This window comes from Erpetoichthys calabaricus, chromosome 2, assembly GCF_900747795.2.
Source record: "Erpetoichthys calabaricus chromosome 2, fErpCal1.3, whole genome shotgun sequence".
Classification (NCBI taxonomy): Eukaryota; Metazoa; Chordata; class Cladistia; order Polypteriformes; family Polypteridae; genus Erpetoichthys; species Erpetoichthys calabaricus.
In genome coordinates, this window is record NC_041395.2 from 152,785,977 (window position 1) to 152,813,784 (window position 27,808).

The 27,808-nt window shown below is 36.1% G+C and overlaps 1 protein-coding gene across 14 annotated transcripts in view; it reads right to left on the reverse strand.

The window, feature by feature from the left end:
• The window catches only part of trip12 (thyroid hormone receptor interactor 12), a 328,355-nt gene that overhangs the window by 62,680 nt on the left and 237,867 nt on the right, over nt 1-27,808 (reverse strand). For 9 of the 14 annotated variants that reach the window (XM_051923009.1, XM_028794647.2, XM_028794645.2 and 6 more), the window contains 4 exons: nt 23,296-23,449; nt 19,781-20,009; nt 18,267-18,385; nt 11,543-11,747 (listed from right to left, as the gene is read on the reverse strand). In XM_051923009.1, coding sequence (XP_051778969.1) covers nt 11,543-11,747; nt 18,267-18,385; nt 19,781-20,009; nt 23,296-23,449 — 707 coding nt within the window. The remainder of the gene's footprint in view (nt 1-11,542; nt 11,748-18,266; nt 18,386-19,780; nt 20,010-23,295; nt 23,450-27,808) is intronic. The other 5 variants (XM_028794650.2, XM_028794649.2, XM_028794657.2 and 2 more) reach the window with 1 other exon arrangement.

Genomic DNA, 27,808 nt, shown 5'->3' on the forward strand with positions numbered 1-27,808 from the left:
AAGAAAGTACAGTGTCAGGTGCTCATTCACTGTAATAGGAACCATAGCACAGAGAGGTGTGTACACTGCAACAAGTACACATGTCGTAAATGTAGGAATGGCGGACCTTGGGTGTGTGGGAACTGTTAATATTTGAATGTGATGATTTTATATAGCACGGATCGGAAATCAGCAGTTCTTAACATTGCACCACGCAAGCTGTCGTATCAACCACCAACTGTAACTTGCTTTCTTTATTCTTCGGTTATAGTCTTGAATAAAAGTGCACTTTTATTTATGTGAAACCAGCTGTGTCAAATGGGGTTGTATGGATTGATTCTGAATGCGACTGCGAGAATGAAAAGTGAATTTAAAAAAAAAAAAAAAAAAAAAAAAGCTAACCTTTACCAGTATCATAAGTTACACCGGCTGTTACAGACTGAAATCAAATTTATGTTGTTATTCTAAAATTGTAAGAATAAATGCAGTTAATTTCTCGAAGTGGAGCCGTGCGGGATCGAACTCGCTACCCTCTGATCCCCAGTCAGGAGCTGATACCACTACGCCACCGCGGCGGTTGTAATAAGTGTGTCAATGTGGCATGCTAACGTGGCTTTTTTTTTTTTTTTGAATGAAAGCGCATGTGTTCTCTTATTTGTACCTTTTGTGAAAGTGTTTCTTTGATATATGGACTTCAGGCTTCATACGTTATATAGTTTATGCCTACATTTTGTCATTTACTATTAGAATATGAAAAACGTTTCTGTTTTAAAAATGTGTTTGCACAGCCTACTATAGAAATAGAACACACATGAAATGCGTGTATTCCAAATAACGCTAGAATTATTTCCACTGTAAAACTCCACTTCAATCCCAGGTAATCAAATCAAGGCAAGGCTTGAGCTAGGAGAGAAGTTCATTCTAAGTCGGTGGGGGGATGGAATAGCTGGCTGCTAGTAGCTTTGGTTTATCAGCACATTTAGATGACAAAAGACTCTGGCGGAGATGTGCAAACGGATTTAAGACGCGATTTAAGGTGGGACGGATTTACGAGTTTTTTCGTAGGCTCTGGTAATTCTAGTGTTAACTGCACTTTGAAGCACTAAATACATTTTAATTTGGTATTAACAACTAGGCAGCTAATTTCATCACCAGTGTAGGCAAGACAAATAGCCACTTTGCCCGAAACTTGCCTTGACTTTTACTTGCTACAGCTGTTCACACTGCCAGGGTGCACAGTCCTATATGCACAGTGCATGGTACATGAGATGTTTCCTCGCGACCATGAACTGTATAAACCGGTTAGAAAATGGGCTGATGCTTAAAAAGGACACCCATGTACGTGTCTGACCTTTCTTTCTAGGGTCTGTGTAGGACACGGTATTAAAAACCAATTCATCACACCATCATTCTGTCTCTTCTTGAACAATTAAAACTCACACCTAATAAGTCACAACAGTGAGCTCACAAAGTATGCCTGAAGCTATTCATGAAAAGAAAAATAGTAATAATGAAAGCCTGTGTTTGTGTTTTGGCTTTTTTAAAAATAATCAGCACCATTCCCACTGTCATGCGCTGAAATTCTGCCAGTACTTCTAGACAAGACTTTTGTTACTCTTTCCGAAATTTGGTGATGTGGTGCTGATATTTATATGCAGTTCTAATTCACATTTTTTTTCATGTACTACTATGCCTTCTGGAGTATTTGGTCTATGTGCAGTCATATATGAGTGCAGAACCCACTGTCAATCCATACTACTGATACTGAAACAAAGCTAGGACCATTATGTTTTTGGAACTTTGGTATCGACTTGTACAAAAAGTACTAGTTCTTTTAACATCCCTACTAGCCACTGAAAGAAAACAAAAACATACTGATGAAATGATCCTGGAGTAAATTATTTTGTGCAAGAAGTTGCAATATGGAATGCTGGTGGTAAAAGAAAGACATTTTCTAATCATTAGATGATACTTTAACAATGCAGAAAAAACTGCTAAGTAAATAAAAAACAAGAGTGCTTCTCTGTTTTGCCAGAATGCTATTTATTTTTTAAAACAGGAGTCAAAAGTGGAACTTTCTGGCCAATATATACATGCAACAAAAAGAGAGGGTTAAAACTACACCTCACTGAAAATAATCTTGAATCCACTGGACAATAAAGTAGAGATGGTGCTCTAATTTAGATCTCTGTGCTACACTGGAACCTGGCCATGCTGTCATCACTGGAAGAACCTTAACATCTGCTCTATGCCAGAATGTTCTTCTGGAACATACTAAAACAAACATTAATCAACTGAAGCCAAGGTAAAGCTGGGTCAAACAGAAAAAACATAGAATAAAAAAAATGTACAGTTTAGAAATGACCTAGTCAAGTAAAGATCTAAAGATTAGATGTTGAGAAGTTAAGACATATAGATAAAATATGAAAATTGCCAACTTAGTTGAGGCATTTCTTAAAAAATGAGTTAAACCTGCTCCACAGAGATAGGTGAAATTCAAAAATAGCAGAAAACGTCCAAGTTTGGAAAGTACTGCAAGTGGCTGTGAAATGGATATAAAATCTAAAGGAAATATTTTCACAAAGGGTACTACATACACACACACACAGTGGGTACGGAAAGTATTCAGACCCCCTTCAATTTTTCAGTCTTTGTCATATTGCAGCCATTTGCTAAAATCATTTAAATTAATTTTTTCCCTCATTAATGTACGCACAGCACCCCATATTGACAGACAAAAAAAAGAATTTTTGAAATTGTTGCAGATTAATTAAAAAAGAAAAACTGAAATATCACATGGTCCTAAGTATTCAGACCTTTTGCTGTGACACTCATATATTTAACTCAGCTGCTTTCCATTTCTTCTGATCATCCTTGAGATCACCTTCATTTGAGTCCAGCTGTGTTTGATTATACTGATTGGACTTGATTAGGAAAGCCACACACCTGTCTATATAAGACCTTACAGCTCACAATGCATGTCAGAGCAAATGAGAATTATGAGGTCAAAGGAACTGCCTGAAGAGCTCAGAGACAGAATTGTGGCAAGGCACAGATCTGGCCAAGGTTACAAAAAAATTTCTGCTGCACTTAAGGTTCCCAAGAGCACAGTGGCCTCCATAATCCTTAAATGGAAGACGTTTGGGACGACCAGAACCCTTCCTAGAGCTGGCCATCCGGCCAAGCTGAGCTTCCTGGGGAGAAGAGCCTTGGTAAGAAAGGTAAAGAAGAACCCAAAGATCACTTTGGCTGAGCTCCAGAGATGCAGTCAGGAGATGGTTGACTTTCTACAACTTTCTCCCATCACTGCAGCCCTCCACCAGTCAGGGCTTTATGGCAGAGTGGCCTGTCGGAAGCCTCTCCTCAGTGCAAGACACATGACAGCCCGCATGGAGTTTGCTAAAAGACACCTGAAGGACTCTGAGATGGTGAGAAATAAGATTCTCTAGTCTGATGAGACCAAGATAGAACTTTTTGGCCTTAATTCTAAGCGGTATGTGTGGAGACAACCAGGCACTGCTCATCACTTGTCCAATACAGTCCCCACAGTGAAGCATGGCGGTGGTAGCATCATGCTGTGGGGGTGTTTTTCAGCTGCAGGGACAGGACGACTGGTTGCAATAGAGGGAAAGATGAATGCGGCCAAGTACAGGGATATCCTGGACAAAAACCTTCTCCAGAGTGCTAAGGACCTCAGACTGGGCCGAAGGTTTACCTTCCAACAAGACAATGACCCTAAGCACACAGCTAAAATAACGAAGGAGTGGCTTCACAACAACTCTGTGACTGTTCTTGAATGGCCCAGCCAGAGCCCAGACTTAAACCCAATTGAGCATCTCTGGAGAGACCTAAAAATGGCTGTCCACCAACGTTTACCATCCAACCTGACAGAACTGGAGAGGATCTGCAAGGAGGAATGGCAGAGGATCCCCAAATCCAGGTGTGAAAAACTTGTTGCATCTTTCCCAAGAAGACTATTGGCTGTATTAGCTCAAAAGGGTGCTTCTACTAAATACTGAGCAAAGAGTCTGAATACTTAGGACCATGTGATATTTCAGTTTTTCTTTTTTAATAAATCTGCAACAATTTCAAAAATTCTTTTTTTTGTCTGTCAATATGGGCTGCAATATGACAAAGAGTGAAAAATTGAAGGGGGTCTGAATACTTTCCGTACCCACTGTGTGTATATATATATATATATATATATATATATATATATATATATATATATATATATATATATATATATATTTTCCAACCCACTGAATCCGAACACAGGGTAACAGGGGGTCTTGTTGGTGCTTTTTTAATGGCTAACATTCTTGTTAAAATAATTGTCAATTATTATATATTTTGAAGTTATTTTTTTAGAAAAGTAATATTTGGGGGTTAAGTAATTATTTATTTTGTTCCATTTAAATTAATGGTAACTATGTTTACATAACAAAAATTCACCTTAAAAAGGTAATAAAAAAAAAACAAAAAAGCTTAAAGCAAGGGAATCCTGAACACAAAAAGCCTCAGATTTATGTGCAAATGAAATTAAGCATCTTTCTGATCAAGTCACATGAAGTGGGCTTTACTAAAAATTTGAGTAGAACTAGGCTCATAATGCTTATCTCTGTCCTTTACTTTGTATATAGTCAGCTGTAGAAAAGGACACTTCTAAGCAATGAAAGCGCTCACTGAATATCCTAAACCGAAGCAGAAAAGAATATAACTAACCCTTCAAGACCCTGCATGCACTTTAACGGATATGATCATGTTTTCTGGTTTTAAACAATATGCATTTCACACCAAAAACATGCATAGCGTGGCAACTGAGGCTCTAGTGAACCAATCAAACATGAGTATTAAGAAAAAAAATTACAATGGGGGAAACCTAGACATCACACAAGATGGTCATTGCAGACAAAACAGAAAAAGGAGTAAACAAGTTCTGATCTTTAAAATATCAATTTATTTTTAAGCAGATATCAACTTCTTGAGGTGGATGTTAATTTTAAAATGATAAACTGACCTTGAAAAGAGTTTAGTTATAAATGTTGGCAATGTAGCGAGCACAGGATTTTTTTAAAAAGTTCAGTGTTCATTACAATAGATATCAGATCTTGAATGATGCAAATAGGAAGGGATAGGAGTTAGTATCGGTTCATGAATGTTTTATATTAATTTCATTGATGGTTGTTTTATAATAGAAATTTAATTTTTTAATTAAAATATGACTAATTGTAATTTTATAAATATGCAGTAGCACAGATTCTGGAACAAATTATAAATGAAAATGCATCTTTAAGAATCTTTCATATAGTCTCATCACAAAATAAATATTTAAAATAGTGGGTGTCAAACTCACTCACTCTAGCTACAGGTTTTTGTTCCAACCAACTTCTCTTCTTAATTGGACACCTGGCTGAATTAAGTGAGCGGTTATTTCCGTAAGTTTCTATGCTTTGGGGTCAATGTAGAAATTACAAAACTAAGGTTGGTAAAATTTTTATATAAATTAACTAAGTAGTTACATGGGAATAATGCAGTTTAATTTATCACTTTTCAACAATATTTTCATCTTTAATTTCCAGGAGTTCTGGTTATTTAATCCATTATTTACTAACTAGAGGACCTGATGCTAAAGTAGTTGCAGGCTTTCATAATTCACTGCTTGCCTGGTTGTCTGCTCTGGTAGTTTTTAATTGTCATTATTAGGACACAATGAAGGGAGCAAATTACACAGAAAAAGGGCAAAGCAATAGAAAAACAACAAAAGAGAGTTAAGCATTTAAAGTGATAGCAAAAGCATAAAAGCGTAAAAATCATACTGATGTGTGTTTCTGAATGTACAATGAGACAAAGATAGACCAGGTAATTAAAAAATGAGATCAATTATCACAAATCTTGAAACTGGTTGGAACAAAAACCTGCAGCCACAGTGAGTCCCCAGGACTGAGTCTGGCAACCACTGATCTAAAATATGCAACACAAAAATGATACTGCCAAAAAAAGACAAGTAAAATAGGCACAGAATTTAAAGAAAATGCAACATAACAGCCATTAAGAATGGAGTCTGGACTAGAGCAGAAACCAGTGTCACAGGAAATATTGTGAAGATAGAAAGTAGGGTAGCTTCCAGGATTAGTTGAATCCAATATACCAGAGTTTGTGTTGAATCTAAATATAAAGAAAACACAATGGGAGAGCCATTAAAAATGGCACAAGAAATACTTTGAAAGAATGTTGGCTCCTAGGATGAGATTGTGTTAAATCTGATAAAAAAAAAATAAGTTTATATATTTCATGAAATACTTAAAGGAACAAGAAAGGCTTTGTGATGAACGCAACAGTCCCCAGACATGAATATTTTGCAAATGCTATTAGATGATCTCATACTCGGTGTATACAAGAAGAACTATAAAACATTTTTGCACAGTAGAAGGCTTCTGCAAGGGAGAGCTGAATGATCCGTAAACTAAGAACAGCTAAACTATTACATGGTTACAAGAAGCATTTTAAAACTGATTTCTCCCAAATGAGTTGTTACTAAATACAGAGTGTCAGGCTGTGCAAATATTTATGCATGTTGTCTTCAGCTTTTTTTTTTAATTTTTTTTTTATTATTACTAAGACTCACAAAATAGAGCACTATAAATGGATATTAAAATGTGCAGAATTATACAGTATCATGTGTACATATTGTATTTGCCCTAAAGAATGTGTATTATATTTAAACATGTAAGATGAGTTCTACTTTTCATTGTAAAAACATTGCATTTTTGTTAATTTCACCAAACCTACTTGAGGTGCATAAACCATCATATTGGAAACACTGCTTTTGTAATATATTTTTCTTATTTTCGCCCCAACTTTAAAACATATCTAAGTGAAGACTGAGCAGGAATATTAAAGCAAGTGGTGGGATACTAAATTCTGAGAGCACACTAAAGGGAGTTCAAACACCAAATATACTTTTAAGTTAAAGATGTTGCAAAGAAACTTCCTTCTCTCTTGATCAGTTATAGTTCTTATTTTATAGGATGTTAAGACTGAAGCCATTAAAGAAAAGAACGGTGAGAAAGATAGAATGCGAGACATGTCACTCTTTGTAAAGTATGGTAGGAATGGTACAATTTGTGCGACCATGTAATATGTGATGCGGCCATATATGCTAATCTAGTCTTACTATGACGAATTATAAAAGAAAGCAGCTTTTTAACTGCCACGACACTCACTTGTTATCTGTCCCTCTTCCTTGCTCACCCGCTATCTCTCTCACTCTCTCTCATGTAAATGTCTCACATAGCTCAATGAGGTCTTCTGCCCTGTCAGCAGAGCATAATTGCAGACTTCCTGCAGTGAGGCCAGCATGCAGCTTTAAAGAAAAACAGACCCACGAGAGAGAGAGAAAGACAGAGAAAAAAAACAGGAATGGGCTCAACATTTAATCTTGAACCGCTATGCTTTCGAAACCTCGAGCTTGTGACATACAGCTCTCTCTGTCTAAAAATACAGCAACCACCACTCATCTATTTAAAAATGGAAACACATCAGATTAGATGCTGCAAAACATATGACATTACTCTGTCTTTAGTAGCAAGTTGGCAAATATAAACTGAAAATGACTGATTTCAAACATAATTTAAGATTTAACTGGTAAAGAAATGAAAGACATCATTTACAAAGCAATAGTAGGCATTACTAAGCAGTAACTTGAGAAAGGAGAAGTACTGGAGAGCTGGAAAGTTGCAAATGTGACTTGATGATAAAATTGATCCTAGTAATTATAGACCATTAAGTCTCACTTCTATGGAAACTATGATAAATAAACTAGAAATGTACTGTGAAAATAACATACTAAACAGCCAATATTAGAAATGTACTGTGGAAATGTAGGTTTACTAGAGGATTAGCCTGACAAACCTAGGCATCAGAAGTAACCTACAAAACTGGATCTCAAGTTGATTTATCGACAGGAGACATACAGTACAATTAAAAGGAAAATGTTCCGTGTGGAGAGAAGACTGCTACTTTTTGATTTACATTATTAACATTAATACTAGTATGGTTAATAAACTTGTGAAATTCGCAAATGACACTTAAATTGAAGTAATGGCTGACACTGAGGAGGCAGAAAGGAAAATTCCAAAAGATGTTAACAAGCTAAAGAATTGGGCAAACATTTTGAAAATACAGTTTAATGCATAGAACTGCATAGTCACTTGGAAAACGCAATTTAATGTAGAAAAGTGTAAAGTGATACAAGAGGGGAAAAGGAATGTCAGTTATAAAAACAGAATGGGAGACACTGTCCTACAGGATGCAACCTCTGGAAAGGATTTAGAGGTTTAGGTTGACGCAACGTTTTCATCAGCTAAGCAATGTGCAAAAGTAATTTAAAAAATCTATATATATACCATGGGGTACGCAAGCACGCACGACAGAGCCCTGCCCGCCAACTGTAACCCTTCTCCCGCGTCATGGGATACGCACGACAGAGCCCCGCCCGCCAACTGTTACCCTCCTCCCGCGTCCACCGTCGCTCTCGAGGCATGCACACTGCCTGCTCATGTGCCCACCCCCAACTCCTCACCAAACACATCCTGAGTCACTTTTCCTAACATGGCCACCGCTTCACATGTATTTCATGGGAACAACTCTTCTTTCAAGGTTATGCAAATTCCTCCATCAGGTAACTGTTTGTTTCTATCAGTCAGATGTTTCTGGAAAAATGTCATTGACGAAACTGTTGCTCTCGAACTTCGCAACATGGCTGTAACCTTTGTTTGCCAACATTGCGATAACTTCGGCGACGTGCTGTCCGCTGTTCTTAGTCACGGAAGCATAGTCATACAGTCTGCTCAACAATACGCTGACTACATGAATACTTCCACAGTTTATGGTGGCGAGGCAGAAATTGTGGCGATGTCCCAAATACTTCCAGCTACTATCACCATTCACTTCCGAGAACGTCCTTCATTCCCCGAAGAATTTCTTAGCAGTCTTACTCCTACTGGCATGCTTCCGCATAAACTCAAAATTAAAATTGGTTCAGTCGTCATGCTTCTCAGAAACCTCATGCCAGCAAGAAGTCTCTGTAATGGCACTAGACTGACTGTTACCAGCATTCACCGCAATGTACTGGAGTGTAAAACTATCGCAGCTGCTACCTCACAAATTGTCCTTATTCCCCGGATTTTCCTGACCCCATCAGATTCAAACTTGCCTTTTACTTTTACACGCAGACAATTTCCTGTTAGATTAGCCTTTGCAATGACAATTAATAAGGCACAGGGCCAAACTTTCAAAAAGATATTCCTGTAGCTGCCAAAACCAGTTTTCAGTCACGGACAATTGTATGTTGCTCTCTCCAGAGTTCCATCTTTTCATTCAATCAGAGTCGTATCCTCAAACCCACCGCATTTGGACAACTGTGTCTGTCACGAAGTGTTCACCCATCAATGAATAATTATGCAGCGTATACTATGCTGCGGGTCGGCTAGTGTCAAATAAAATGTTAAGTTATATCAAAGAAGGTGTTGAATTAAATTGAAGAACACTGTGCTTTGACTATATAATGTACTAGTGAGACCGTATCTGGAGTACTGTGTGCAGTTCTGGTCACCACACTGAAAGAAAGACAGCAATATTTTTATCTCTGTAAAGGAGTGCAACCAGGTTCATGTCAGGACTTAAGGACATATCACACTCTGACAAACTCAAAGAGAATAAATCATGTTTAGTCTCAAGCAGATAAAACCATATGGGATGTAATCAAGGCCTTCAAAATCCTCAAAGCACTGACAAAGTATCTCTAGCATAATTCTATTGGCTTAAGAGTGAATGACTTAGTCATGAACACCAGTGGAAATTAAGGCAAAGTGCATTTAAAACTGAAGCTAGGAAGCACATCTTTATGCAAAGAGTTGTGGGAATCTGGAACTAACTACAGATATACGTAGTTGAAGCAGAAACCTTGACAATCTTTTTGAAGTATCCAGATCAGAAAGTGGGACAGCTCAGCTATTAGCTAAACAAACAAACTTGATGAACTGAATGATCTCCTCTCATTTTGTCAAATTTCTTATGTTTTCATGTGGATAGATCTAATTACTATCACTAGTGATGAAGAGTCACTAGTTGTAAATAACATGACCCCCAAAAAAAACCTGAAAACAGACTAAGTCTATCAGCATGTTTTTATTATTTTGGCAAATGTTTCAAATAAGTAGGTTAATGCTTCTCATTATCCTAGGCTGCATGGGTCAGAGGCAAACTTGTTTGCATGTTTCTAATTTTGAAACTTTTGAAAACAGATGGAAATTCAAGGAATTGGTAGGAACTCAAGAAAGCAGCTCAGACATCACAGCCTACTGAAAGCAAAAAATTAATAAGCTAACTTTAAACTACACTGTACAAAAGACAGTGTAATAATATGTGTGAAGATAACATCATTTAGTCTCTAATTCATCATGTTTATGATAAATTCAAAGAATAGGCAAAACTAAAAATTCAAATGGCATGCTGGAGGGAACCAGGCCCAGTTCCACAAGCATATGAAACCTGTAACTTTTCAGGAGTCTCAAGAATGGGCTTCACCAAAAACATACCTATTAAACAGCAGTCCAATCGTCTTAAAATGAAAACTGCTGAAAAGTCCTAACAAAGGCTAATGAACCTCACTGAGAATAAGACTACAGTTGGCCAGCTAATGAATAAACTCATAAGTATTGAAAAGGGTAGGGAGATAGTGAAGCAGCCTTTTTATATTTACTGCATGGAAATAATCCATACTTTTTTATTTTTTTAATCTCAAGTTACTCCTTGTCAACATCGGGAATGCAGTACACACACCAAACTATTCAGAAGAGTGAAAAAACACCATCTAAACTACAAAAGTCAGAAGTCAAGCTGATATACTGTATTCCAGGCTTTGTTATCGATACCAAATATCCAGGTCCACATGTTAACTTTTAAGTTCAAATACATACTTTTGCTTTGCAAAATTATGAAAGCTATAGTTGAATATGCAAAGGCATTTCTTTACACTTTAATTGCAGATGACAATGAAGGAAACTTCAAGTACATGCATACAGGCAGCTTTTCATAACTAATGTTTAAAAAGATCCATCCATGAAATTTAAGCTGTAAGGAATAGTAGCTGTATTGGACATATTTGCTGGTTAAATTTTCACCATCCATATTTTGAGTAGCAATTTGGGCATACTACCCAAGAAATCTGCCATTAAGAGAGGGGAAAAGTTTTAAGATTATCCATTTGCATTTGTAAGCTTCATTTGATAAAATCCTTCAACTAACAAACTTCTCAAATGTATAGCTCTTCATGACAAAATATTTCCAATAAAATTCAAAATATCTGTTATTTTTGGTAATATTTTGTTCATCAAAACAAAAGCTTGCCAGTTTCCAACTATTAAAGGCTTTCACTTCTTTATAGAGTTTCATATATTTCTTTACATATACTAAAAACTGCACACTGTAGTTAAAGACTTGGTTTTGAGGAAATGGGGGTGGGGAACAAAGCATTTTTAAAATGAAAGTACACACTGACCCCTGGGGACTAAGATCCAAAGAGTCATCCATGCTGTGTTGGAAGCTTGGAGAGCCGAGGTCAGACGTAGCATTAGTAACAGCAGCGGTGGTTGCTGTAGTAATGGTGGTTGTACAAAGACTTCCAGTTCCACTAGTGCAAGCTTTTGTGGGGCAACTAAGGAAAGTTTCTGATTCAGCCAAATTCTTCACTTGATGCATCACACCTTAAAGGGGAGGAAAAAAAAAAAAGTTTCCAGTGAACTAGGAAGGAGGACATATTTCATCACAAGCTCTTTTAACTACATTCATTCTTCTCATAACCTGCCATAACCTGCTTAATTAAGTGCAGGATTATGCAGGGCCAACACCTACTCTGGCAACCCTGGGACAAGATAAGAAAAGCCTTGAATGATTATTACATTAAACAGTTAAAACAATAATTAAAGCTGTTAATGGTCCATCACAGTAGCATCACAGGAACATACATTTTCTGGTTTAAAATACAGAGAGCATTAAAACTGAAAACAAAACTTTTAGATAGATAGATAGATACTTTTAGTTTTACAATATAAAATTTTACCTTAATGACAAAGTTTAAGCTATTCTGGCATCCTATTACCTTATTATATGTTGACATAAACACTCGTACATCTGTAAGAACAGAGCCTGAGGTGAGGCACATGGCAATACATGGCAGGTGATTTTGATATCTTTTCTAGCTCCATATTTCATTTTAGGACAAACATTATTTATTAATGGTTACACCTGTAACATGCCTAAGAACTTCCAAACAACCGAAGCTAAAAGTGGATTTGTTGTAAGTATCCAATTTGCGATGTGAGACTGGTTGCCAAAACATAGGCAGTTTTAATTTTTTATCTTGAACACTGCAGTCCCAATCAGGACCAATTCCTTTACTGAAGTTTTTTTTTTTTGTTTTTTTTTTTTTTTTTTTTTTTTAAATCAGACAGATCTGCATGATGTAAGGAGCTTCAGGAATTTGTTCACACTGATTTCACTGCTGACTTCAAGATCCCCTTTAACACTAGAATTACCAGAGCCTACGAAAAAAACTCGTAGATCCGTCCCACCTTAACCTTAAATCGCTTCTTAAATCCGTTCGCAGCTCTCTGCCAGCATCTTTTGTCTTCTAAATGTGCTGATAAAGACAAGCTCCCAGCAGCCGGCTATTCCATCCCACCACCGACTTAGAACGTGTACGAACTTTTCCCAGCTCATGCCTTGATTGATTACCTGGGAGTGAAGTGGAGTTTTGGAGTGGAAATAACAGATTGTTATTTGGAACACATGCATGTCATGTGTGTTCCGTTTCTATAGTAATCTGTGTAAACACATTTTTAAAACAGAAACGTTTTTAATATTGTAGTGGTAAATGACAAAATGTAGACATAAACTAATGTATGAAGCCTGAAGCCCAAATATCAAAGAAACACTTTCACAAAAGGTACAAATATAACAGAACAAGTGCGCTTTTATTCAAAAATATAACTGCAGAAAAAAGCCGCCTTAGCAGGCAACATTGACACGCGTTTACAATGACTGCCTCCGCGACGCAATAGTATCAGCTGCTGACTGGGAATCAATAGGTCACGAGTTCGATCCTGCACGACTCTGTTTTGAGAAGTGAACTGCTCTTATTCTTACTATTTTAGAATAAAAACATACATTTGATTTCAGTTTGTAACAGCTGGTGTAATGTATGATACTTCTAAAGGATAGCTTTGTTTTTTCAGCCGCGTTCACAAGAGCAAACACCCCCCCCACCCACGTGCATTTGACACTGCTGTTTTCACATAGACGTGCTATAACAGAGGTAAACTCAGATCGTGACGACCCTTCTACATTGGAGCAAGAATGCACATTGCACTTTTGCTATCGTTGTACTTTGTAAATGGACACGGGAAGCTCTGCATTTTACTTGTGACTTTACGCTGTAAGAAGTAAGTAAATAAATAAAGGTAAATAGGTAAATAACATTTGAAAGCAATGCTCCAATGTAGAACGCAAGCGACTCTACACGCTAGTGTTTAGATCTGGACGGTGTATGTACCCCAAAAAGAAGTCTAACTGCATTCTCGTATCATTGCTTGCATGCTAAAGTGTCAGCAGGAACAGCAACTGGCCACCTGCATGTTCTTGCGCGCACTGAATAAGCTCCTGTTCTGACTCTAAGTAATAGCGCCACCATAAATTCAAACCTGATCTGATGCTGTTCGTTTTCAAATAATATTGCATTACTGTGACAATGTTTTCCGATTAGTACTATTCGCGTCATAAAATGATTTCTTCAAAACGTCACATATATTTGTCTCATTCAGTGTGCGCAAGAACATGCAGGTGGCCAGTTGCTGTGTGCTACAACATGCTGGTGGTGATCAACGCACATTTTAAAAAAAGAAAGACAAATATATGTGACGTTTTGAAGGAATCATTTTATGACGCAATTTACCTTTATTTATTTACTTTTTTCCTACAGCGTAAAGTTACAAGTACAGTGCAGAGGGCATGCTCAAAAAATATGTGTAATTCCACGAAAAGTGCCTGCTGACACTTTAGTACGCATGCAATGGTATGAGAATGCAGTTAAGGCTTTTTTTGAGGGCACATACACCGTCCAGATCTAAACACTAGCGTGTAGAGTCGCTTGCGTTCTACATAGAAGCATTGCTTTCGAATGTTATTTACCTATTTATTTACTTACTTCTTACAGCGTAAAGTCACAAGTAAAATTCAGAGCTTCCCATATACATATACAAAATACAGTGATGGCAAAAATGCGATGTGCATTCTTGTTCCGATGTAGAAGGGTCGTCACAATCTAATTTTACCTCTGTTATAGCGCGTCTATGTGAAAACTGCAGTGTCAAATGCGGAGGAGGGTAGGTGTCGGTGTTTGGGCTTGTGAACGTGGCTGAGATAATAATAAAACTGAATAATAATAAAAAAAAAAAATTAAAAAAAACAAAGCTAACCTTTAGAAGTATCATACATTACACCGGCTGTTACAGACTGAAACCAAATGTATGTTTTTATTCTAAAACAAGAATAAGAGCAGTTCACTTCTCAAAACGGAGTCGTGCGGGATCAAACTCGTGACCTTTTGATTCCCAGTCAGCAGCTGATACTATTGCGCCATGGAGGCAGTCGTAAATGCGTGTCAATATCGTGTGCTAAGGTGGCTTTTTTTTTTCTGCAGTTTTATTTTTGAATAAAACCGCATTTGTTCTGTTATATTTGTACCTTTTGTGAAAGTGTTTCTTTGATATTTGGACTTCAGGCTTCATACATTATATAGTTTATGCCTACATTTTGCCAGTTACTACTACAATATGAAAAACATTTGTTTTAAAAATGTGTTTACACAGATTACTGTAGAAACGGAACACACATGAATGCGTGTGTTCCAAATAACGATTTACTATTTCCACTCTAAAACTCCACTTCACTCCCAGATAGTTTGTGCACGTTCTAAGTCGGTGGGGGGATGGAATAGCCGGCTGCTGGCAGCTTGTCTTGATCTGCACATTTAGAGGACAAAAGACGCTGGCGGAGAGCTGCGAACGGATTAAAGAAGTGATTTAAGGTGGGATGGATCTACAAGTTTTTTCGTAGGCTCTGGTAATTCTAGTGTTAAGGACCCCAGCAGTGAATATATGTCATGCCTTTCAAAAAAAAAAAAAAAAAAAAAAAAAAAACAACTAGTAATTACCACTGTAGTTCCTGTTATCACAAACCTGTACTTTGACAGATTTTGTTGAATTAAAAATAAATAAATTATATTTTATATATTTAATATATATATATATATATATATATATATATATATATATATATATATATATATATATATATATATATATATATACACACACACACACATATACATACATACATACATCTACACAATTTTCTCTCAAATGCTACAACTAACTAAAGGCAATCAATATTTACTAAACTTCTCATCTTAAACGTTTACCTAGGAGTTGAAAGAAACCCCAAATAAGACCTTTACCTCCGATCATTTGTAGAAAACCAAAACAAAAATTGCCTAAATACATAAACAAAAAACTAAATAGCAATTGAGATTTAGCATATTAATAGGGTCTGAATATACAGATTTTCAATACTTTTGTCTTACTAGGCATAACTAAAAAATACTTAGGTGGGTATTGTGATTTATCTACCAACAGAAGGGAAGTGGTTCTCAGGTTCTGGTACACCCATGTGGGTGCAGGTTGTTACTCTACACAGTACCACAAATCAATAACTGGTCTATTTAATAGGCTGAAATATTTTCCATCTGCAATTTTGCATTCTGAAAAATGAGCTAGTATAATTCACTTTTTTTTTTTTTTTTTTAAAGAGATGTTACATGCAGAGAGACTAGAATGTAAGGCTACTACAGTATGCACGCTAATGTTACTACTAAATTCCATGGACATTAGAAAATCTTACAAATATCCCCCTTTTAACCCTTATTACGGAAGTGAAACAATGTTACTAATTCACCCATGCATCATATGTAATTTCATGAAGAACAGAACTTCACTGAAACTTCTGCATAATTAAATAAAAAGCATTAGTATTCATTCAGTTAAGGCCATTTCAAATTAGATGACTTTTCCAGTGACTTTTAGTCATACCAGTCTACATTTGCATAATCTCGTAGAGTTAGAGATGTACAACAGTGAACCAGTTGTGTGATGTAATATGCTCAGCAACTCGCTGACCTAGTCTGCAACTCGCTCCGATTTTTGGAATACATGCATTTCATTTGTGTTCCATGTCTACAACGATCTGGGTAAATGTAGGATGACAGGAAATGCTAGGCAAGAAATGCTGAACACATACCTAAAACAGAAACTTTTCCATGTTATACTAATAATGACGTGAAGTGTACAATGTGTGAAGACTTTAGTCCAAATAAATGTGTGCTTTAATTCAAGAATTTAACCTAAGATAAAAAAAATCATTCAATTTGCATGCTACTGACAATAAGTTAAAAACCCAAGTTCAAATGTCAAATATATCTTCTTGGATGGTGCAGAGGTAAGAACTGCTGTCTTATAATCAAGAGGTTGCGGGTTCAAATCTGGGCACTCCTCGTTTTGAGCAGTGAACTGCTATTATTATTACTATAATAACACATTTGATTTGAGTCGAACACCCGGTATAAATTTTGGCTACTTGTAAAAGCTAGCGCTTTTTATTTTTCAGTTTTATTCAGTCAGTGATGTTCACGTGGTACAATGAACTTGCCTCTCCCTCTCTGAGTTGATGGTGTTCATCTCCATTCTTTTCACAAGAGCAGCGAGCAGTGTTAATGTGGTACAACAACCAGAGCAACAGCTTACTCAGAGATCCATTCTTATACTGGTTGCACAACTGCCCTCTAAACTAGTTTTTAGACTTGAGACACTAACTGAAGGATGAAAGCATTTTTATATGGAAAACCCTTTGCAATTTTGCCACTCACCTTTATTGGTAAACACCTTTCAAATCACACACCAGAAGCTCCTTTTTGATCTACGTTGTATATCCACAAATGGTGGAAGTGTTTGTGTGAATGCAGAGAAATGAACAGTCTCTAATTTTTATGGTACTTTCATTTTAATGAACAGAGACTGAATATCAACCAAAAATCTATAAAAAACACATTACATAAAAGTAATAAATTGGTTTTCATTTCACTGAGAGAAATAAACATTTTATACCCAAGCAAAACATGATTTAGTACAAGCACAGTGGTAAGACGTTTCTTGTAGTTGGTCACCAAGTTTGCACACATCTCAGGAGTGATTTTGGCCCACTCCTCTTTACAGAAACTCTCTGAATCCTTTAGGTTTCTTGGCTGCTGCTTGGCAACTCGATGCTTCAGCTCCCTCCACAGATTTTCTATAGGATTGAGGTCTGGAGACTAGCTAGGCCACTCCATGACCTTAATGTGCTTCTTCTTTACCCACTTCACTCCTTTGTTCACTTGCAGTTTACTTGCAGTATGTTTTGGGTCTGTGATGTGATTGATTGATTGATTGATTGATTGTTTACCAGTCTGTGGGAGCCATAATTCTGGCTGGGTTGTAGGGGTTCAAATACTTATTTCACTCAATGAAATGCAAATCAATTTATAACTTATGTAATGTATTTTTTCTAAATTTTTGGTTGATTTTCTGTCGCTTTCCATTAAAATTAAAGTACCATAAAATTAGAGACTGTTCAATTCTTTGTTAAGTGAGCAAACTTACAAATTCAGCAGGGGATTAAATAATTAACCCCACTGTACATGCTGTATATATTTCTTCTTCAAAATATAAACTGAGTTTTCTACATTTGTAATTTACATTTGCTTCGAATAAAATAATGGCTGAGAGCACAAGACACAAAGTTCCAAAGAGAAGGTTGTGAAGGTATCTTTTAAGTGTTCATTTTAAACTCTTGATACTAAATTTAATACTCTTGAAACATTTTAGTAAAAGGTGCACCAAGCTTGCTTTATTTTCATTAGACTCATCACTTCAGTAAAGTGACACAACCTACCTTCATAAAATGTAAGAATAAATAAAACACTATGTATTGAAAATGTCAAGCGACAATCTCGGCTGGAACAGAAGGTCAACCGATGTGAAAACATTACTGCAGGTTACTTTATGCAATTTATGGAAAAATACATCACAGCAATCACAGTAAATATCTTATTCTAAGAAGCAGAAAAGATTGATTACCTTCTCTTCGAAAATAAACACTGAATATATCTGGCAACTTCTGCATTAAAATTTCTGCCATTTGTAGCGCCCCCACTACTATTTTGAGATCCTGACTTGAAAGCATAGAAGCAATGTGGCTGAAACAGAAATAGACAAAACTAAGGTTTACTGTGGTAAGTTACAAACCTATTTAAAATTAGTTAAAAGTTTTGTAAAAAATGTATTGTCTTAAGAATGACAAATTTTCATATTTTGTTTCTTTTACTTCAAATATGCTCCCTAAATTTCAAATTGTAATACTGAAATTCTAAATATCTTATTTTGATTTAGTACTTTAAATCTCAGCTTTATTGGATGATATGAAATCTCTGTTGCATTCCAAGTGTGGACTGTAAGTATGTTAAACTCAGGTTTACTTATAATACTAGCCCTCACTGGACAGTAACCAACAGTTTATTAAGATCTAAAAAATAAATATCAAAGACAACAGTGAAAGCAACATTGAATTTTCAGTCATTCTCAGTATACTGGCAATTCAGTGAAGGTGCCACCATTATTAAGATTATTGTGCTCTCAGTACTTTGAGTTTCCAATAAACAATGATCTTTCAAATGCATAAATATTTAAATGCCCACAAAAAAAACTACACACAACTTTTTAAGCACTGATTTAGTTCTGAGGAATACAGCATTAACTATTCTGTCATAGATAAGTAGTGGTGCAAACTTACGCTTTCTGTATTAGTATACTCTGCGTCACAGCATCGTTTTTACTTAAAGCAGCTGCCATAATTTATTTTAAAAAATGAGCTATAGAATCTGGAGATACCCACACCTGATAGTGTTACCCATGCAATACTGGACTAAGCAGAGTGATTAGACAAAGAAAGATCTATAAATGACCCTAATAACAGTTCCCATTAAGTGAAAGGAAATTTTGTCCGGAGCAGGGATACTAGGACTCACTTCTGGATCAAAGATTGGGCCTTGGGTTTGCCAAAAAGCACACCATGATCAGGTGGACAACACAGCCCAGTTAGAATCATTCTTAAAAAAAAAAAAAAAAGGTTATGGAGCCACCATGTGGGCTCACTATTTGCACGGTGAAAGATGAAAGTTTTGTTCAATGCTGGGAAAGCGTCAAGACAATAGTGGGGCAGATCCAAGCATACTTGACCTTCATTATGGAAGCTTATTATTATTATATTGTATTGAAATAAGAAGCTAAATGTAAAAATCAAACTTTATGAAAGCTAATTAAGATATCACATTAAAATATTGAGGTAGTAAGTGTAATTTTGCACCTGGAAAAAAAAAATAATAATGAGCTAGTAAGTGTAATTTTGCACCTGAAAAAAAACAAAAAAAAAACCACACCAAAACATTAAAGCAACATGGAAAATGTATACCAATACTAGATGATTAAAAAATTATCAGATAAACACTGCTACAACATGTCATAAAGAAAAAATCAATTTCAAAGAACAAAAGAACATTGAAAAATGCATTTTATTAGTATAAAGCCTTACCCACCTAGAAACCGCATGATTTTTTAGCACATCTTTCAGAAGCTCTGCATCTGCAAAATAAATAATCCTAAGAATTGCTCTAAGGCACTTATGTCTGACAGCAGGACCAGCTGAAGAACTGTATACTTCATACAGCACACCAAACAAAGTCTTAATAAAGCATTTAGCTAGTTCTGGATCTTCTTTCATCAGTTGTGCTCTGGCATCTTCCTTCTTCACCTCCAAATGTCCACCTTTAAAGTTTAAAATAATGTTTGAGGAAGTTAATTGTAATTTTTCATAACAATAAAATAATGCACAGTTCTATTCAAAAATGCCAAAATTTAGAAGGTAAAAAGTGTCAATAGAATGTTATGTAGAACAACAAGTGTAAATTACATGATTTACTTTTATCTGTTGATTTAACATTTAAAATGTTGTACATTGCTTTCAGTAAAACCTGATTGTTCCTAGATGTCTACATTTCAAAAAAATTTCACTTAAGTAGCATCTGCAATCAAAAGCATATATGCAAACACATACTCATCTACCTGTATACATTACACATTCAGAAATGTAAACAATGTGGGTACTCAATATATTGAACCCCAAATTAGAAAAACTGAATGCAGGTGCAGATCGACAAGTATACATAAAATGCCACACTGTAAGGAATGTTATGTATATAATAAATTAATAATTGGTTTTGGTTAAGTGTGTGGTTTAAAATAAATTTACAATACAAAATTAGCAAGACTCATTATTCATGCTTAAAATTAATGCATTTGCAATATTCAATTCATTTGGAAAATTTTTGGCTGATGTAACACTTAAATAACTACAGAAACAAAACAACAGGTGAATTTGTGAACTGTTTAATGTTTTTTCACACTAGAATCCCTGAAGCCTATGAAAAAAGTCCATCTCTGACCACCTTAAATTCCCTTAAAACCTCAGCAGTGTCTGTTTTGGAAATGTGTCAGTCAGCACTGGCAGCAGGCAGACTGCTCACTCATCCCCCCACGGAGGCAGCTGAAGTCAACTCAGATGCTGAAGTTTCTTTATCTGGCAAGGAGGTGCTTGGAATTGTATAGTGTGAATAATATATCGTTATTTGGAACACATGCATTTCATGCGTGTTCTGTGTCTACACTGATTTGGGAAACTGTAGGATGACAGGAAATGCAAGGCAAGAAATGTTGAACACAAAACTAAAACAGAAACATTTTGCATGTTATGAGACTTAAGTCCAAATATCAAATAAAAACTTTCACAAAAGGTACAGGTATAACAAAACAAGTGCACTTTTGTTCAAGAATATAACCGAAGAAAAAGAAATTGGGTTAGGGGACGATGCAACAAGCCCACTTGGCTGGTGCAGAGGTAAGAACTGCTGTCTCATAATCAAGAGGTTGCAGGTTCGATTCCTGGTCTTTCCTGCATTAACCATTTTGAGTAGTGAGCTGCGCTTATTATTACTATTATAGAATAAAAACACACATTTGATTAGAGTCTGTAACAGCTGGTGTAAATTTATGGTAAAAAAAAAAAAAACCACACAGTAAGCTTTACATTATTCACTTTTATTCTCTCAGTCACGTTCACACTCCCCCCAATCCGACACTGCTAATTTTCAAATAAACTGTACCATAACATAGGTGAAGAAGAACAAAGAAGAACAGAAGACCTCCCCGCAAGAAACATCCAGTCACACACAGGAACAACGCAGCTGCACCAGGCGTAAAGGCACAGTTTGCATGCAGCAGAGGTTGGGCATCATTTTGCCAGTGAATTTGCCACACAAACATCCGTCAACGAAACAGCAGGACCTACAGAGCTCGCCAAGGTATTGTGCAAAATTCTGTTTGCGATTATGTTTTTTGATGGTCTTTATATAAAAAAAATATTTATAGGTTACTTATATAAAAGCCATATTGAATGTTGTTGGCCTGTATTTATTTACTTATCTTCCTACAGCGTAAAGTCACAAGTAGACTGCAGATCTTCCTGTGTTTGATCGACATAGGCATGCTGACAAAGTACATTTGTAATGCCACTCATTATTTAGGAAATGACCAGTTACGTTAAGTTTGATGGCAGCTTCCACCTGCAGCTAAAGTCACTTCAGTATGCAAGCAATTCTCCACACTAGTGTTTAGATATGGCATTGCCAAACTGACTGTGTATGTGCCTAAAAAGAAGAAGTCTGTCTACATTCTCGGTACCACTGCATGCGTACTGAAGTGTCTATAGCTGCAGGTGGAAGCTACCGTTGCACTTTATTTATGGTGCCAAGCACAGCTGTGTTGTGGTGCAGCAGTCTATTAGCAAGCAAAAGCGACATGAAGTTGCCTGTTGTTATGATTCTGCCTTTATGACCACAATCTCGGATAGACTTCCTCCCATGGAATGACTGGGATCTTTTCCTAAATAAGGAATGGCACTCCTAAGGATCAGGGGATTATACACTTCATGTGAACATTCTGTCATTAGTACCATAACAGGCAAAAAGTTTGTTTTAATTATGTGTTTAACATTTCTTGCCTCACCATTTCCTGTCATACTACATTTACCCAGATTGTTGTAGACACAGAGCACACATGAAATGCATGTATTCCAAATAATATATTATTTACCCTACACAATTCCAGGCACCTCACACCCAGATAAGCAGACTTGAGCTGGGTGAACGTTTTGTCCGACTTGAGCTGCATCAGTGGGGAATAGGATAGCAGGCTGCTTGCTCCCAGTGCTGATCAACACATTTGCAAAACAAAGTCACTGATGAGGAAGTGCAAAAGAATTTAAGGTGGCCTGGGATTACGACTTTTTCCATACGCTTCAGGGATTCTAGTGTTAAAAAGTTGAACACCCTTTTATTGTTTTTGTCTTATTATATAACAATTACAGATGTCCCAATAAATCAGCATTTGAAACGTGTGGTCAGATGTCATCATAAATGCAAGCTTGGCAGATCAGTTTGGAACTGACAAAAATTTTCTGCATCTTGTTAAAAATGTGAGGTAGGTACAGTTAATATGCAAAGACAACTTAAGAAATGTCCCTTGTCTGAGTGATCTGTAGAGGGTGGTTTATGATGAAAACCAATGCACACACTGCAGCCAGATAAGGTATCAGAACTATAATCTTACGTTTCTATTTATCACTAATTCCCAACTCTATGAACCTGAAGACTGGATTAAAATAAACAACACTTATGTTGGCATTGTTAAGTATTCAAAATCACTAATGAAATTCCAATTAAATACATAATTTAAATTACAAGGATGTAATGTTAAGCATTTTATTCATTCTTTTCATAATTGCCCCACTGCTTCAAAGTTTGCAAACATTATCGCTTATATTACCAAAAGAAACACTTAACAGTATATGTGCATTCAGTAAAAGTGGTGTATTGATTTGTAAAATGCACAAATCCCAAACTAAAACAAGTAAATGATGGCAAAAAATTAAAAAACTTTAAATAATCCAACACCGTGATATGCCATACTCTTCAGGTTATAACATGGAATCACTTACTTGCACTGGGATTGGCTAAAGGGTTGGGTTTTCGCTGAATTGCTCGTGCCGTCCCTGTATCCTCATTGATCTGCTGCATAGAATTAAAATCAATAGTATAAACACGTCCAAGGGTGGACAAGCTAATCTCATCTTCACCATTCTGATGAGCTGTCTGTGAGCAGAAAGATAAGAGCAAATTATCAATTATTCAATGAAAAGGAAATGCCTGAGACATAGCTGGGACATAAAGATGCAATACAAAATATTCAGTGGTTTTTTTTTTTCTTTTTTTTTTTTTTAAAACAACTCATGTGAACTTAAAAGATGGAAAAGTGTTTAAAACATTGCGCTCATCTATATTAATACAGATATCAGGCTTTATAAAAAAAAGCTCAATATCACTGTAACTAAAACACAAGACACTAATGTGCAAAAGAAATTAATTTCAGAATTAACAAGATTTTCTGCATGATTATTATGCAATAGTTGATTATTACAGTGATAAAACGAAGAGCCAAAAGAAAAAAAATGGAGAAGTTATAAAAACTTTTTATAAAAACTAAAAATGTACTATAATTCAGTACCTTATTTAAAACATTCAGATTTTGCTGGAACATTCTATGGTATTACTTTAAACAATGCTATATGCTATTTTTTGAATTGCTTAAAGCAACAATGCAGGGAAAAGTCACACGGTAAGTTTATCCTGAGCTAAAGCTTTCTGAATGAAGAGTCAATAGACATTTTCTAACATGAATTCAAAAAACATCTCATTCTTCCATTTTCTTAATCTATTCAGCATTAGGCAGAGCTCTGTTTAGTTAAATTCTATCCCTGCAGCAATGTAAAAAAAAGGCAGGAGTTAGTCATATACCCTGTATGAGAAGAAAGTATATCAAAGGGCACAAATGCTCTTTTAGAGAAACCAAGGAAACTAACCTATAAGTGACTGAATAAACAAAATGGAGTACCTAGATAGGAGAGAGATAAGTTTAAAAAACAAAAAAAAAAACAAAACAAAAAAAACCCAACATGTAAGCAGTGTGAACATTACACAGATAGAAGACAAGCCGGGAGTCTGGAACAGTGCTGGTCTACCTCAGGATTTTTCCAGAAATTCTAATAAACACAGGCACATAAGAGACAGTAGTAAATGTATGCAACCTGTAGGATTTAATTAAAAATAATCCAGATTTACATTTTTAGACCCAATAAACATTTAGACAGAAAACCCTAGACTGTAATTTTGTTCTTTGTGATAGTTTTTCAGTTTTATTGCTTTGGAATTAAAATATTTTTTAACGTAACATTGCTTTATGTTAGGGTAAAAGTGGGAATAAAATAACATTCTGAATAATAACATTCTTGATTAGACTAAAATCATGACTTTTGACTAGGCCATTGCAAGATGATCACTTTTTGGTCTTGAGCCACTTCATTTTTGTTTTGGCCCTGTGTTTGGGGCCACTGTCCTGCTGAAAGATGAGCTTTCATGCAAGCTTTAGTTTGTAGCTTGTGATAATGCAGTGTTTGCAATTTCCACCACCGTTTCTTGTTTCTATTGTAACCAGATACTGACTACTTCTTAAAATCATCCCAATAGCACAATGCTACCAACAACCATACTTTATTGAAAGTAGGGTCTAGTTTTGAGGTGTGGGCAGTGTTACATTGATCTCATGGATCTCTTTGGCCAAAAAGCTCTTCTATGGCTTAATCTGATCATAAAACCAATTCCCATTTAATAACTGGGTCAGGTGTTCTTTTTCGTAAACCACAGACATGTATTTACATGGTTCTTTTTGAGTAATAGTTTCTTTCTGCCACATTCCCAGTTTTAAATAGCATTAACATGGATGCCTGGTGCAATAAACTCTGAGGCTCCTACCAAGTTACTGTTGATCTCTCTGTGCCTTGTGTCATAGCTTTTCTTGTTGGAACAGAGCATTTTGAGGGACAACCTTTTCTAGGCGGCATGTAAGTGATGTAGTTTCCACTTCCAGATAACTAACACCCATGTACTAGGACAATGGTCCCCAACCTGGGGTCAGCAGTCCCCTGGGAATCCACAATGATATTTTACTACGATATGATTTTATTATTTAAAAAGTTGTAAATAATAAAGCATGTGTCTAGTTCACCTTGTATTTTAATAATATTGTCACTTTGTTAGTGCACTTGCCAGTTGTGCCCATTAATAAACGCATTTTTCAAATGTTAGCTGAAATCTACCGTGAACGTACACGTTGCATCATGGTATTAAAGCAGTTCACATCAAGCTAGGCACAGTGCACTGAATGCTAAAACATGCGTAATGGTGGATCATTTTTTAAAAAGGAAACACTCGTTGTTGGGGAAACATCTTGCAGTTTTGCATTATAAAGCAAAATCTAATTTTAGTAAGTATGATGCTTCATACAAAGAGTTTGGATTTGAGCTGACTTGGTTACCCCAAATGCATTCTTTTGTCAGGAAACTGTCAAACAAATGTCTAAAGCCATCTAAATTGAAAAGACATCTAGGTCTTTTTTGGCATTATACTGTACTGCCTGTGCAAAGTAAGCTCACACAGTTGGAGAAGATCCAATATATCAAGTTTGTTGAGGAGCCTTTTTTTCTGCAAAAAAAAAAAAAAAATCACGGTAGGACAACAAGTCAGGAAATTTTTCAAATTTTGAACACATTCAAGCAAATTTGACTGACTGGTCTTACTGCATGGGCATCTGTATGGATGACGCTGCTGTGACAGTCAAGCATAATGGAGTCATCACGTTATTAAAAGGCCAAAGCTCCAGATGCTATAGATACACACTGTATGCTTCACAGAGAAGCATTTGTCGCTAAAAGAATGGACAAATTGCAACAAGTTCTTCAATGTTGTTAAAGATGTAAATAGTATCAAAGCACGTCTCCTTGAACACAGGATGTTTGCCAAACTGTGCAGTGGCATGGAGGGAAGTTTTGAAAGCATTCTGCTGAATTCCGAGTTCCTATGGTTGTCAGGCAGGGTAATTTTACAACAAGTGTTTGATCTCCTCAAAAAGCTGCATGAATTTCTGTTGTCTGTGATCTCCCAATTTCCCAGCTGTTTTGACAACCAGTTGTGGGTTCTGAAGCTTGCATACCTGGCCTACATATTTGAACTTTCAAATACCTCTAATCAGAGCATGCAGGGCTACGATCACAACAAACTTAATTTGCAAGAAAGTTTATTTATACCAAAAATTAAATAAATCAGGCTTTGGCAGAAAAGGCTAAACAAAAGAAATACTATAGTGTTCCGGGTCCTTCACCAGGAGCTTGGAACCTCCAATGCACCTGGCAGACATAATCCGGCCTACAATATCGTTATATTTGCCACACCTGAAGGAATACTTCACTGACAATTTCCCAGAGCTGGGCAATCGTCATTTAAACGGGATCAGAAATCTATTTGAGTCCAAAACTGAAGTGGATTGTCTTGATTTGAGGTTACAAGAGGAATTTAGATGGAAGTTTGAAAATGCAATTCTCTGCAATTCACCTGTCAGAATTTTGGAGCAATCTCACAAACAAATACCCATGACAGAACATACCCACGTGGCAGGTTTTTCTGCATTGAAAGTACTGAAAACCAAAAACAGAGCACATCTAAATGTGGAAAATAATTTGAGATTCTAATTAAACAAATGCTTGCAACAAAGCTACTTGAAGATCACTTTGCCTAAGCAGTATAAAAGCAAATAAAGTTTAAGCACGGTATTTGTGAAACATCACAAGAAAGCATGCATTTCTGCTGAAATCCACAAGCGACTGTGGTAGGATAATACAGGTAATACTCTGGGTGCAAGTATCACAAAGATAACCCCCAATGAACAAAGTAAATGCAGAAACACTTCTCTCTTAACACCACAAACCACTGAAACATTTTGAAGGACAACTATAACATTTTTCAAACTAAATTATTTTTTCACAAAAGCAGTAATACAATGATTTGTCACTGAAAATAGTATTGTCTAGTGAAGCATTTTTAGTAAGTTTTAAAAAATATTGTTCCTGTTCTTGTGGTTTAAAATGGGGTCTACTGTGTATTTGTACAAATATGTAAACAAAATCCTTAAAATAACCAAACACGTCCATTTTCAAGTGAACAATATCTTCAAATATTGAACTTTGCCTTTAAATTGCACACATATCGTTAAAAAGCATAATCATGTAATTTTTCAGAAAAATTTTTTTTTGCGATGTTTTGCAATTTTAAATGTATTTCTGCTGTGCTTGTCACCTCATTGCCTGTCTCCTGTTATGGCAACCCTTCACCTTGCACAGGTATGCTTTTCTGTAGCTTGTTTTCATGAATGCTGCAGTGATTAAATCACTTATAGCAAGACTGTTCTGAAGATTCAAATGAATAAGCGGTCTTTTAAACCCACTTGCACACCTACATCCATCTACAAGATTATTACTCTGGAATCACCAACTCATCTGTACTGTACATCTTTGGGATGTGAATGGAAACACCATGCTCACTCAGGAAGAAACTACATACTCC